General features: G+C 39.7%; 1 protein-coding gene across 10 annotated transcripts in view; it reads right to left on the bottom strand.

The window, feature by feature from the left end:
- MARK3 (microtubule affinity regulating kinase 3) overlaps nt 1-14,129 on the bottom strand; it is a 112,409-nt gene that overhangs the window by 79,226 nt on the left and 19,054 nt on the right. For 8 of the 10 annotated variants that reach the window (XM_069559879.1, XM_069559880.1, XM_069559882.1 and 5 more), the window contains exon 2: nt 6,007-6,198. The exons of the other annotated variants lie outside the window; for them this stretch is intronic. In XM_069559879.1, coding sequence (XP_069415980.1) covers nt 6,007-6,198 — 192 coding nt within the window. The remainder of the gene's footprint in view (nt 1-6,006; nt 6,199-14,129) is intronic. 10 annotated transcript variants of the gene reach the window in all.

The following is a 14,129-nucleotide window of genomic DNA, read 5'->3' as shown; positions in this document are numbered from 1 at the left end:
AGAAAGCAAAACAGAAAGAGAAAACAAAACAAAAACATTAAGCCTCCTGAGAACTCATCGGTGGTCCAGTGGTCAGGCCTCAGCACTTTCACTGCCAGGGCCCAGGTTCAATCCCTGGTCACAGAACTAAGATCCTACAAGCCGGATGGCACAATCAAAAATCATATAAATCAAGGCCCTTTTCAAGGCTTCCAATCTCTGATTAAATAGAACTCCAAGGAATTCCCTGGTAGTCCAGTGGTTAGGAATCCACACTTTCACTGCAGGGGGGCGCTGGTTCAATCCCTGGTCAGGGAACTAAAGACCCCATGGACTGCAGTACGCCAGGCTCCCCTGTTCTTCACTATCTCCCAGACTTGCTCAAATTCATGTCCATTGAGTCGGCAATGCCATCCAACCATCTCATTCTCTGTAGTCCCCTTCTCCTGTCTTCAATCTTTTCCCAGCATCAGGGTCTTTTCTAATAAGTCAGCTCTTTGCATCAGGTATGCGGCCAAAGTATTGGAGCTTCAGCATCAGTCTTTCCAAAGAATATTCAGGACTGATTTCCTTTAGTATTGACTGGTTTGATGTCTCTTAACATACCATATAATAACTCTTTATCTTCTACTGACTGAATGAATTAAGTCTCTGAATTATCAAAATCACCTCTTGGAGCACTCTGGGTTTTCTTTAGAGGTCTTAGTACCTCAATAGGAAAGACACATCACATTCCCATAAAAGGGCAAGAGAATACTGATGGAAAAACTTTTGTTTTCAATGGGCTGACAGGAGAACAGTACCAAGTGATAAAAATACAATGACTATAGATTTTAGGTTTCTTTTGATCTATTAGGAATATTATAATAAACCTGTAATAAAATATATACTATAGTAAACCTATAATAAAATCAACTGTCTAAAAAAACTTCAGTTTTTTACCATATGACCCAGCAATCCCACTCCTGGATTAATTATCCTAAAGAAATTAAAATTTATGCTCACATAAAGACCTATACAGGGACTTCTTTGGTGGGCTACTGGTTAAGACTCTACCACATTCCCAATGCAGGGTGCAGATTCAACCCCTGGTGGGGAACTAAGATCCCTTATGCCACATGGTATGGCCCCCCCACCAAAAAAAAAGTGGAATGAAATAAAAACTCATCTGATAGAGTAAATGGCACGAAGATGAATGACATTCTTAAGAAATAAGAATCATCATCAGGGGACTTTACCCTATTTCAAAAAATAAAAATGTACAATCAAAAGCTGCAGTAATAAAAACACCATGACTGGGTATAAAACTAAGTAAGTTAAATCAGAGAAACCAAAGGGAATTTAACAATCGGGAGAAAGAACCAATTTTCCTGTGATCCTGGGAAAGCAGTAATGCACCTGGGGGGGAAAGTTCTCTACACCGCATACTAATCCTCCAAAATACACAGTAAGTCAATTAAACATTCAAATGCCAGTCACAGCAGTATTTAAAGAAAAAAGCAGAATCATTTTTACAGTCTGGGAAAAAAGTAAACTGTTCTCACCAAGACATGAAACCCAGATAGATCAGACCAATGTCTAAAAACACATAAAAGGTTTAAATCACTAAGAGTAAAAGAGAAAAGAAACACAGATAAGGGATATACAACAGGAAGCTTATTTTAAAAAGAAAATACAAATGACACAAATATATGAAAATATCATCAATCTAAGTAGCTATCAAAAAAGCAATCTTTTTTAAAAAATATCATTTTTTGGTTTATCCGACAGACAAAAAATTATCTATAGTGTTAGCAAGGGTGTAGAAAAACAGGCACTCTCATTCATTTTGGTAGGCTAATAAAATAGTACAACATTCTCTCAAAACCAATTTAGCAGTACCTAGTACTCTTGCCTGGAAAATCCCATGGACGGAGGAGCCTGGTAGGCTGCAGTCCATGGGGTCTCGAAGAGTCGGACACGACTAAGTGACTTCACTTTCACTTTTCACTTTCATGCATTGGAGAAGGAAATGGCACCCACTCCAGTGTTGTTGCCTGGAGAATCCCAGGGACAAGGGAGCCTCGTGGGAGGCTGTCTATGGGGTCGCACAGAGTCGGACACAACTGAAGCGACACAGCAGCATTATAGTATTAAAATGCAGAAACATCACTTTGCTAACAAAAGGTCCATATAGTTAAAGCTATGACTTTTTCAGTAGTCATGTACAGATGTGAGAGCTGGACCATAAAGGCTGCGCGCCAAAGAATTGATGCTTTTGAACTGTGGTGCTGGAGAAGACTCTTGAGAGTCCCTTGGACTGTAAGGAGATCAAATCAATCACTCCTAAAGGAAATCAACCCTGAATATTCACTGGAAGGACTGATGGTGATGGTGAAGCTCCAATACCTTGGCCACTTGATGCCAAGAGCTGACTCACTGGAAAAGACCCTGATGCTGGCAAAGACTGAAGGCAGAAGGAGAAGGGGTGGCAGAGGATGAGATGGTTAGACAGCATCACTAATTCAATGGACATGAATTTGAGCAAACTCTGTGAGTTAGTGGAGGACAGAGAAGCCTGGTGTGCTACACTCTGTGGGGTCACAAAGAGTCAGACACAACTTATCACCTGAACAGCAACAAACTACAGTCTCACATTCCCTCTGAACCAGGACTTCCAGACTTCTAGGAATTCATCCTACAGAAACACTCTTAATAAAGGACAGAACATTATGTTTAAGGACATTCAGCGCAGATGTTTGCAATAGCAAAAAAACCAGAAACCACCCAATGCCCATCAATATAGGTAAACTATGGTACCACCACACACTAGAAGGCAACGTCCCATTAAACAGAGTATGTCAGATCTAGAAGCACTAAAATTCAGATGTGATAAACGCGTGATAGAGTACTTGCTAAGAAAAACTACCATTATGTCCTTTCTTGTTAAAATAAACAAAAATTACTGTGTATATAAAAAAACCTGTGGTAATGTATACCAAACTGCTCAAAGTGATCCTCTGAGAAGAGAGAAAGTTTAAGGAATTTTATTTTCTACATAATGAATTTCTATAATGTTTATATTTTACATGATTCTGGGTAAGACCTACAATAGGGGGGGGAAGTAAAATCAAATTTTTCAGACCTCCAAAAAAAAAAAAGTGTTTTAAGTTAGCCACTATCTAGTCAAATTCAAGCATTTCTGGAGAGAACACACTAGATGTAAACATGGCAAGTCTCACTCCAGCACACATAAGTTATGTAAAAGGGGAGAGGGTCTGTCTGTCTTACTCCTCTTTTAACCCACCATCTCCCATCTGTATAAGGAAACTGGCCAAGTAACCACCTGAAACTGGTTGGGGGAAATAAACTGAGAGGTTCTGTTCCTTATTTCAAAAAGTTTGGATCTCGGGCAGCAAAGAAACCTCCACTAACTCAGGCTATTTACTGATTCCAAAAGCAGTCCCAGCATCTCTGTGGAGTCTTAACCAGGGAACTGCCACTAAAATTGAGATGAAACGTGAAGAGGCAAATTTTTAGTTACAGTCTTTACTTAAGACTCCAGTTAGAATAGACCAATGATGCACAACCTTCTTCAGGTCCCAGAACACAGAGGAAGTTACCCAGGGTGGGTCCCGCTCCAGCAGGCCCTTGCATAGTGGACCGCAGGCCTCAGCTCATCTTAACACTGCCTTGGCACACATCTCAGGAGGCTCCACTACATGGGAATCATTTCTTTACAGTTTCCTTCAAAAGTAACATTAAGTTCATTCAATAAATATTTATCAAGTACAGGGGAGAACGGATACATGGATATGTATGGCTAAGTCCCTTCTCTGTTCACCTGAAACTATCACAACACTATGTTAATCGGCTATATCCGAATACAAAATAAAGTGTTTTTTAAATTTACTAAGTACTTAACAAGGCTTCCCTGGTGGCTCAGTGGTAAAGAATCCATCTGTCAATGCAGGTGATGCAGGTTCGATCCCTGGTCTGGGAAGATTCCCTGGAGAAGGAAAAAGCAATCCACTCCAGAAAATCTACCACCTGGAAAATCCCATGGACAGAGGAGCCTGGGCGTTACAGTCCACAGAGTCGAAAAAGAGTCAGACACAACTTATCGACTAAACGACGAGTATCTGCTATGTGCCAAATATGGTTAAGTGCTGATGTCTTCCCTATAGATTAGAGGGGAAAGATAGATAAATAAGCAATTTGTAATATAATTGTAATTATAATAGTAAAACATATTATTCATGTAACTGTAATGGTAAAAATGCTATCTAGGGAAAAAGTATCGTGATTTTTAACATGAGTGCCATGCCTGGGGAAAGGGAGTCTGTCAATCACTACTTTCCCCAAGAAGTGACTCCAACACAAAAGGACGAAGTGTATTTCAGGCAAGAAATAGCAGGTATAAAGATCCAAATCCAAGAAACTATGTAAAAAAAAAAAAAAAAAAGCAGAAGAGGGACTTTCCTGGTGGTCCAGTGGTTAAGAATTCACTGTTCAAGTGTGGAGATTCCTTAAAAAATTGCAAATAGAACTACCTTATGACCCAGCAACCCCACTTCTGGGCATACACACCGAGGAAACCAGAATGGAAAGAGACACATGTACCCCAATGTTCATCGCAGCACTGTTTATAATAGCCAGGACATGGAAACAACCTAGATGTCCATCAGCAGATGAATGGATAAGAAAGCTGTGGTACATATACACAATGGAGTATTACTCAGCCGTTAAAAAGAATTCATTTGAATCAGTTCTGATGAGATGGATGAAGCTGGAGCCGATTATACAGAGTGAAGTAAGCCAGAAAGAGAAACACCAATACAGTATACTAACACATATATATGGAATTTAGGAAGATGGCAATGACGACCCTGTATGCAAGACAGGGAAAGAGACACAGATGTGTATAACGGACTTTTGGACTCAGAGGGAGAGGGAGAGGGTGGGATGATTTGGGAGAATGACAGTCTAACATGTATACTATCATGTATACATGATACATGATACATGATACATGATACATGTAAGAATTGAATTGCCAGTCTATGTCTGATGCAGGATGCAGCATGCGTGGGGCTGGTGCATGGGGATGACACAGAGAGATGTTATGGGGAGGGAGGTGGGAGGGGGGTTCATGTTTGGGAACGCATGTAAGAATTAAAGATTTTAAAATTTAGAAAATAAAAAACTAAAAATAATAATAATAATAATAATAAAATAAATTAAAAAAAAAAAAAAGAATTCACTGTTCAATGTAGAGGTCACAAGTTTGATCCCTGGTTGGGAAACCAAGACCCCACATGCCGCAGAGCGACTCAGCCTGTGTGCCACAACTAGAGAAAAGCCTGCACACCAGCAAATGGCCCGTGTGTCTCAATGAAGGCCCAGCACAGCCAAAAACCAAACACACCAGAGCAGTTCTGTGCTGCACAAAAAGAATGGGAGGAGGGAGTTAAGGAGCAGTTTTAATGGAAGTGTTTTTGGTAAACATGGAATGTGGTTAAGCAGAAAGCAAATATGACAAAAATTAGGAAAGTATGTGCCTTTTTCCATAATAACCTATCAAACATAAGCTATGAGATAAATGTTTGGGGAGATGAAGAAGCTTCTTGAGGATAAATCTATAAAAACAGTCAACACTTGATTTTTGCAAGTACCATGAGCTTGTAATGAAGTTAAACATTTTTACTGTGGTGGTACACGTTTACCACCACAGTAAAAAGAACCACCATAAAGTAAAGTAAAAACCACCACCATAAAGAACGCTACCTCTTTATAAAGGCAAAGGTCATTCAAACACTCAATATGTAATCTTTACAACAGGTAAAGAAATGAGAAAGTACAAGAACTCCCAGGATAATTAATATATAAGTTTTAATATATAACTTATATTAATATATGTTTCCTATTCTTAAAAATGTTTAATTAGCTTACAGAAAGTCCAAATATATACACTGTGTTCCTCTTTCTCTCACATGGAAATAAACAGAAAAGTGTATTAACAGAAATCAAGCATAATTTGTTACTTACCTCTCTGCCTGTAAGGATGTGTCTTGCCAACTTCACTTTTGCAAAATTCCCCTTGCCGATAGTTTTTAACAGCCTGTAGTTTCCAATGTGAGGCTGTTCATCTGCACAGGAAGCTATAGAGTTTCTACACCGTGCTCCAGAGCGCCCAGAGCGAGAGGTTACTTCCTGCCGCCCATCTCCATGTGACATGTGCTACAATCAAACAGACAACAAAGGATAGGAAATGAGGAACCCACAGCAGTTGACAGGGTTTAAGAGTCTCTAGTTGAAGAAACAAAACATCACTGCTTTAATTTTAATCCCAATACATATGGCACTTTATGGGGACTTGCCCATGTGATATAAACTCATGAGGAAAATAAAATACTGAGAAGAGAAATACCAGTCTTGAACTTCAACTGGGTGTTCAGATAGATGAGATTATTTTCTGTATGTGGTTATACTATAAAATAGGAGAAAGAAGACTGCCTTACAGTCATAAAGAACCTAACTTTCCCACATGCTATTAAATATACCAGCACATATTATACTTAACACACCTTCTGATATAGGTTGAACAGGTAACATCACCATTCACCAGATGAGGATACCTTGAGATTTATTCACCACCAAATCACTAGTGAGAAATCCAAAGAGAATATGGATTCCCAACTTCTTTCTAAACGATGCTGCTAACAGTGATGTTTAAGACAATGTGTGCCAGACTCTAAAGCCCTTGATAAATATTTGTTGAACAGATGAATACAGTACTCAACATACTCCAAAAAGGTAAAACAAATTATAAATGCCTCTAACCACATTAAATAGAAAGGTGCTCGAGTTACACATGCCTGGCGTGGACAGCTCTGCATACATGAGCCGCCAGCTGCCCAGCGCTCCCTCTCTCCCCACCGGCACCCAAAGGCTGCCACACCCCACTGCCTGCCTCGCATGAGCGCTAACTGCTTCCTCTCCTCTCAGGACACTGTCAAGCACCTCCATCCCTTTCTCCTCTCTAAGTTTTTGTCCAGGAAAACGTCCCTTGTTTCTCACGTTCTCTCTCTAACTGTAGGTAAAAACAAGCTTGATTCTAGGTGATAAACGTAAGAAACTACACTTTGTAACACATTCTTATCAAAGAAAAATGAAAAAAAAAAAAAAAAACTAGTGTTTTACAGTGAAAGCTTAAGAATTTGTGCCACCAATCTCTGAATTCCTCAAAAGATATCCTTTTCAGAATGTCCACGTTAATTTCCATCTACATTTTTATATTCCTCTTAGTAAATCTCTGTCGCTCCTGTACCAAGTTTTGAGATAGGTTTCTTCATTTTAAGTTAAAAAGACTTTTAAAAACTGGTTACAAATCTAAACAACTTTATTCCTGTAGCAAAAAGATTCTAATTTTCAAACGAGAATTTTGGGAAAATAGCCCATTACAAACGAGGAATAGCAAGGAAAGATAAGGCCTTCAACGAACAATGCAAAGACGTAGTGGGAAACAATAGAATGGGAAAGACTAGAGATCTCTTCAAGAAAACTGGAGATATCAAGGGAACATTTCATGCAAGGATGGGCACAATAAAGGAGAGACTGGCAAGGACCTACTGGAAGCAGGAGACTTAGAAGAGGTGGCGAGAATACACAGAACTGTACAAAAAAGGTCTTAATGACCAGGATAACCATGATGGTGTGATCACTCACCTAGAGCCAGACATCCTGGAGTGCGAAGTTAAATGGGCCTTAAGGAGCATTACGACAAACAAAGCTAGAGGAGGTGATGGAATTCTAGCTGAGCTACTGAAAGAGCCTCAAAGATGATGCTGTTAAAGTGCTGCACTCAATACGTTGGCAAATTTGAAAAACGCAGCAGTGGCCACAGGGCTGGAAAAGGTCAGTTTCCATTCCATTCCCCAAGAAGGGCAGTGCCAAAGAATGCACATTGTGTACAACTGCACTCACCTCACACGCTAGCAAGGTAATGCTCAAAACCCTTCAAGCTAGGCTTCAACAGTACATAAAACGAGAACTTCCAGGTGTACAAGCTGGATTTAGAAAAGGCAGAGGAACCAGAGATCAAATGCCAGCATCTGCTGGATCACAGAAAAAGCAAGAGAATCCCAGAAAAACACCTATTATGCTTCAGTGACTTGGCTAAAGCTTCTGACTGTGTGGATCACAATAAACTGTGGAAAATTCTTAGAGCTGGGAATATTAGACTACCTTACCTGCCTCCTGAGAAAGCTATCTGTATGCAGATCAAGAAGCAACAGCTACTTAAAACCTTACACAGAACAACTGCCTGGTTCAAAGCTAGGAAAGGAATACGACAAGGAGTATGTCAAGGCTATATATTGTCACCTGCTTCTTTAACTTATATGCAGAATACATCATGCGAAATGCCAGGCTGGATGAATCACAAGTTGGAATCAAGATTGCAGGGAGAAACCACCACCACCTCAGATATGCAGATGCTATCACTCTAATGGCAGAAAGAGAAGAGGAACTAAAGAGCCTCTTTATGAGGGTGAAAGAGGAATGAAAAAGCTGGTTTAAAACTCAACATTCAAAAAACAAAGATCACAGCATCCAGTCACTTCATGGCAAACAGAAGGGGAAAAAGTGGAAGCAGTAACAGATTCTCTTCCCTGGGCTTCAAAAATCACCGCAGATGGTGACCGCAGCCATGAAATTAAAAGACGTCTGCTTCCTGGAAGGAGAGCTATGACAAATCTAGACACCATATTAAAAGGCAGAGACATCACTTTGCTGACAAAGGTCCATCTAGTCAAAGCTATGGGGCTGGGCTGTTTTAGAAGGAAATCAACCCTGAATATTCACTGGAAGGACTGGATGCTGAAGCTCCAATGCTTTGGCCACCTGATGCGAAGAGCCAACTCACTGGTAAAAAAGCCCCTGATTCTGGGAAAGATTGACAGCAGAAGAAGGGGGCAGGAGAGGATGAGATGGTTGGATGGCATCACCAACTCAATGGACATGAGTTTAAAGAAAACTCTGGGAGAGAGTGAAGGTCAGGAAAGCCAGGCATGCTGCAGTCCGAACAGCAACAAAGTACGGTTTTAAAATAATTTTGGTAAACGTGTTTGATATATGCTTATTTCCAAACTATACATAAGTTTCATAAAAACAAGGACAGTAATTTACTATTCCTTGTATCTTAGAACAGTAGTTGACATATGTAACAGGTACTTAATAAACACTGGAAAGTGAAAAGTGTTAGTTGCTCAGTCATGCCCAACTCTTTGTGACTTCATGGAAAGCAGCCCACCAGGCTCCTCTGTCCATGGGATTTTCCAGGCAAGGATACTAGAGAGGTTTGCCATCTCCTTCTCCAGGGTATCTTCCTGATCCAGGGATCAAACCTGGGTCTCCTGCACTGCAGGCAGATTCTTTAGCAACTGAGCCACAGGGAAGCCCTAATAAATATTGGAATGACAAAATAAATGATATCAAAACACTAATCACCATAGCATTCAGATGGTTAAATTACAAGAAATTTTTATCTCCCAAACTTCTTTCTTCTATTCAAATATTTATTGAATGATAATGTATAATCAATTTTATATAATTATGAGCTGGGCACTGTTCTGAGTGTCAGAAACGAGCAGTACATAAAACAAAGTCCCTGTAACCATGAGGTGTATGGCTAGCGGTTTTACCATTTATGCAATGAAAACAGTTATTAAACTACTATTCAAAATTTTGGTTATAAAAGCTTTTTAAATGCAAACATACACTTTTTTTTAACATACACTTTTAATTTATATGTTCATAAATTCAACCCTTCATGTATTAATTAGTTTATAGAAAATTAATTTTCTGGAGTGTGGCACAGTTAAGTAGACAAAATATTAACTGTTGCACAAATCAACCGTCTTCTACTACATGTAAAATAGAAATATTAGAAGAACCTTAAAATTAATAGGCATGAAGTTTATACCTTTGCTTACTCTACAATCTATTTATAATAAAAAAGTAACTCCTGAGACCTCTCAGGCAGTCCAGTGGTTAAGACACTGTGCTTCCACGGCAGGGGGCCCAGACCATCCCTGCTCAGAGAACTAAGATCACACATGCTGCGTGAAGCAAAGCCAAAACAAAACAAAACAAAAACACGAACAACCGCCCCCAAACTCCTTAGCACTGCGCCCACTAGTAGGTGCCCTGTAAGAGAGCAGAGATTTCCGTCTGCTCACCATCAGACATTCCCAGAAACTGTAACAGTGCCCACTATGGACTGCTGCTGCACGAACATTGAATGAGACCAAGGCCCTCTCTGAGCTAAGCCATTACTCCTCGGCCACTACATCACCACTATTCTCTAGCGTGACCATCCCTCTGAGTGCCCTTTCTTCCATTCAAACCTAAGGACATCCTACTCTTTCCAGTATGCTTGAGTCATTTGTCCCCATCTTTCTTGACTCTTCCTGCATCCCAGCAGAACTGCTTTTTCTTTGGACTCCCAATGTACTTTGCTTGTATCTGTCTCTATCTTGTTACTTTGTTATAGACACTTATCCACATTACTCAGACTTCCTAGAGAAACTCACTCAACTTGAGGTTCCACACAGTAATTTGCCCAAGTTTGGCCAATGCCAATGAGATATGAGTGAAAGTGAATATGTAATTTTCATGCTGAAGTATTTATTGACAGTGCTTGACTCAAGCCCTGTGTTCTTCTGTTCTCCTGAATTTAGAATCCTGTCCGAAGAGTGAGGATCACAGGACCAAATGGCCTGGAAATGGAAATCAGGCTTCATGGAGTCAATGTTAAGCCACTAAGATTCTGGTCATGTATGTTGCCACAGCATAACCTAGCCTACATAATACACCCTCAGGCAAATAACAGTAATACAAACCCCAAAAGAAACCTGTATTTTCCCACAAGAGTATAAACTCATATAACAGATTGAAATAGCTGATGTTTGCTAAATTCCTATTGAGTTAAACTCAGAATATTTAGTTTGATAAACTTAAATTTTAAAACCTAAGGTTTTTAACTAAAAAATTCTCTCAGAACAGAAGCAAATTAAACTGCATTTTGATTCTACTTGGCTTCCATCCTCCCCATGCATCCATCAGTAGCCCCAAAGAAGAAATAATTTCCTAGCGTTTTAGCAAATAAATTCTTGTACTATTAGCCAATTTATCCATAAATTTTTTTCTCCCTAAGGTGACAACAAAAAGTGACATTAATAGTAGCCACTTTTTGTGGAAGCACTAAAAACCCAACGGGCACTCAAAGCTGTTTAATTTAATCTTTATTAAAGAGTAAAAGAGTCCAGATTTTTCTCTCAGAGAATTAAGCTGAACCACTTTATCCACCAAGAAAACTAGAACATGGGCAGTGCTACTAAAAATTATGCAGAATTAAGGCAAAGAGATAAGTATTAACAAATTCATAAAGTGTTCACTATCAAACTAAAGTTTCTGTTTAATGCAGATATCTAAGCTGCTAGGTAATGTTAAGGAGTGGAGCAATGCTGTAGGACGTGCCCCCGTCCTATCTAACAGAAGCCAGAAGCGGCTCTGGGGAGGAGACATGGCCAGTGAGATTCTTGTTTCCCCAAACTCCCCTGTAGCTGGAGGTAGTACATGGCTTGGTTCTGGTCAGTTCTCATTAGTGAAAGTCTACTGGGTGGTCCTGGAAAAATTCTGTTTCTCATAAAGGCAGACAGGTACACTAACTAATACGGCCTCTTCCTCCCTTCTGCTGCCTTGAATGCAACCACAAGAGCTACAGCTCTGTAAGTTACCCTGTAGCTGCAGGTCTCAAACATGAGAGAAAAGACAAAAATATTTTTAAAAACCACCAACTCCAACAATATTGAATTGCTGAACCAAAACTAGAGGCTGTCTAGTTGTTTTGTGAGACAAATAAACCCTTATTTGGTTAAGCCACGGTATAAGTGAGTTAGTTTTAGCCAAAGCACTACTAAATTGTCCCAGGTGCCGTATCAACACAGAAGAAAGAAGCAATAAAAAGAGTGAATGAGGAATGCACTCCGTTTCGTTATACATATTAGTTCTTCTTTAAAAATGTGTCTACACGTAGAAGAGCTCTAGAAACCAGAGAGATATCACCTCACACCAGTCAGAACGGTCATCATCAAAAACCCCAATGTTCATTGCAGCACAGAAGCCACTTAAATGTCCATCAACGAAACAGATATATAAAACGGAAGTGTGTGTGTGTGTGTTCAGTCGCTCAATCTGTCTGACTCTTTGCAACCCCATGGACTGTAGCCCGCCAGGCTCCTCTATCCATGGAATTTTCTAAGCAGGAATACTGAAGCGGTTACAACTAAAAGTCTAGAAAGTTTATTATCTTAGTGGCTTAAAAAAAAAAACTTGAATGAGGTTTAAAACTTTTAATCCAATTCTGAGAATATAAAGAAATACTATGTTGTTAAAAAGAAACAAAACAGGAAATTAACATGATACCATATTAACTAAAGTACAGATTTTGTTCAAATTTCACAAAATTTTATGCTACTGTCCATTATTTGTTTTCACGCCTTATGTAAGACTCCTCGTTGCACTTAACCACATCAAGCAGTTTCAGCTGCATGAAACAAATTCTGCTAAATTATCTTCTCATTTTTATTCTTACAAATATTTCCTAATTTTCCTTGTTATGGCTTCTTAGATACACCCATCATTTAAAAGTGGACACTTAATTTTTAAAAAAAAAAAAAAAAAAGGGTAACCAACAAGGACTTACTGTGCACCACAGGGAACTCTACTCAATGTGATGGCAGCTTAGATGGGAGGGGAGTTTGGAGGGGGAATGGATACATGTATATTAACCGCTGAGTCCCTTGGCTGTCCACCTGAAACTATCACAACGTTGTTATCAGCTATACACCAATATAAAATACAAAGAAAAAAAAAAAAATACTGGAGCAGGTTGCCATTTCCTACCCTATGGAACTCAGGCATCAAACCTGTGTCTCTTGCGTCTCCTGCATTGGCAGGTTGGTTCTTTAGCACCACGCCAACTGGGAAGCCCCATAACGCAGTATTACTCAGCCATAAAAAAAAGAGGAATGAAACAATGCCATATGCAGCAGCATGGACAGACCTAGAGACTGTCATACCGAGTCAAGCAGGTCAAACAGAATGACAAGTATCAGGTGTTATCACCTGTTTGTGGAATCTTAAAAAAATGGTAAAAATGAACCTATTTACCAAAAAGAAATACACATGTAGAAAACAAACCTATGGTTACCAGAGGGAGAAGGCGGGTGGGGGACAAACGAGGAGACCGGGAGTGACATATACACACAACCAGCAAGAACCAGCCTAGCACAGGAAACGATTCAAAACTCTGTAAGCATCCGCATGGGAATGAAATCTAAAACAGAGCGCATGCGCGTACGGCTGACTCGCTCTGCCGCACAGAAGAAACTAGCACAACACTGTAAAGGACTGCATCCAGTGAAGGAGACCGAGAGCGAGAAAGAGCCGCAGAACACGACCTGCTGTGCTTATGACGACACAAATGGGAATACACCTTAGACACAGGCACACTGAAAAAAATGGTTTTAACTATATGATTTTTTAAACTGTATGATTCCAGGTTTGCCCTTGGATCTACCTGCTAAAGCACCAACCTGAAATTTGAGAGGCCTACTTAAGAAATCAGGTTTAAATGTCTACAGCAACTTTATGCTGTATCTGAATTCTTCCTGAACAGAGCTTGGCCTCCAATAAAATGTGTGCCCACACATCCTTTCTAATCCTTCAAATAACATGCCACCTCGTTAACTCATGGGCAGGATTTTCAAAGGTGGGGTTGGGGGGGAAATTTACAAAAGCGGGGGCGGGGGGGGGGGTCTACAAAGCCAAACTATGACAGTAAAAAGCTGTTTCTCAAGTATTTTGTACTTCAGAGATACTCACAAAGTCAAAATTTACTTTTGAAAACAACTGAGCAGTTACTTCATTTACTGAAGGAAGCAGATCTGTTAGGATTAATCACTTGTGCTTTAAAAAATTTAGCAAACTGGGAACAGAATGGAACTTTCTCAATCTGACAAAAATCATAGACCAAAAACCCTTCAACAAATATTACACTAAACAGAGAAACTTTATTTTTATTTTTTGGCTGCACTGGGTCTTCA

Source organism: Ovis canadensis, chromosome 18, assembly GCF_042477335.2.
Source record: "Ovis canadensis isolate MfBH-ARS-UI-01 breed Bighorn chromosome 18, ARS-UI_OviCan_v2, whole genome shotgun sequence".
Taxonomy (NCBI): Eukaryota; Metazoa; Chordata; class Mammalia; order Artiodactyla; family Bovidae; genus Ovis; species Ovis canadensis.
Note: the sequence above shows the minus strand (reverse complement) of the source record. Positions and strands in the feature narration are given on the sequence as shown.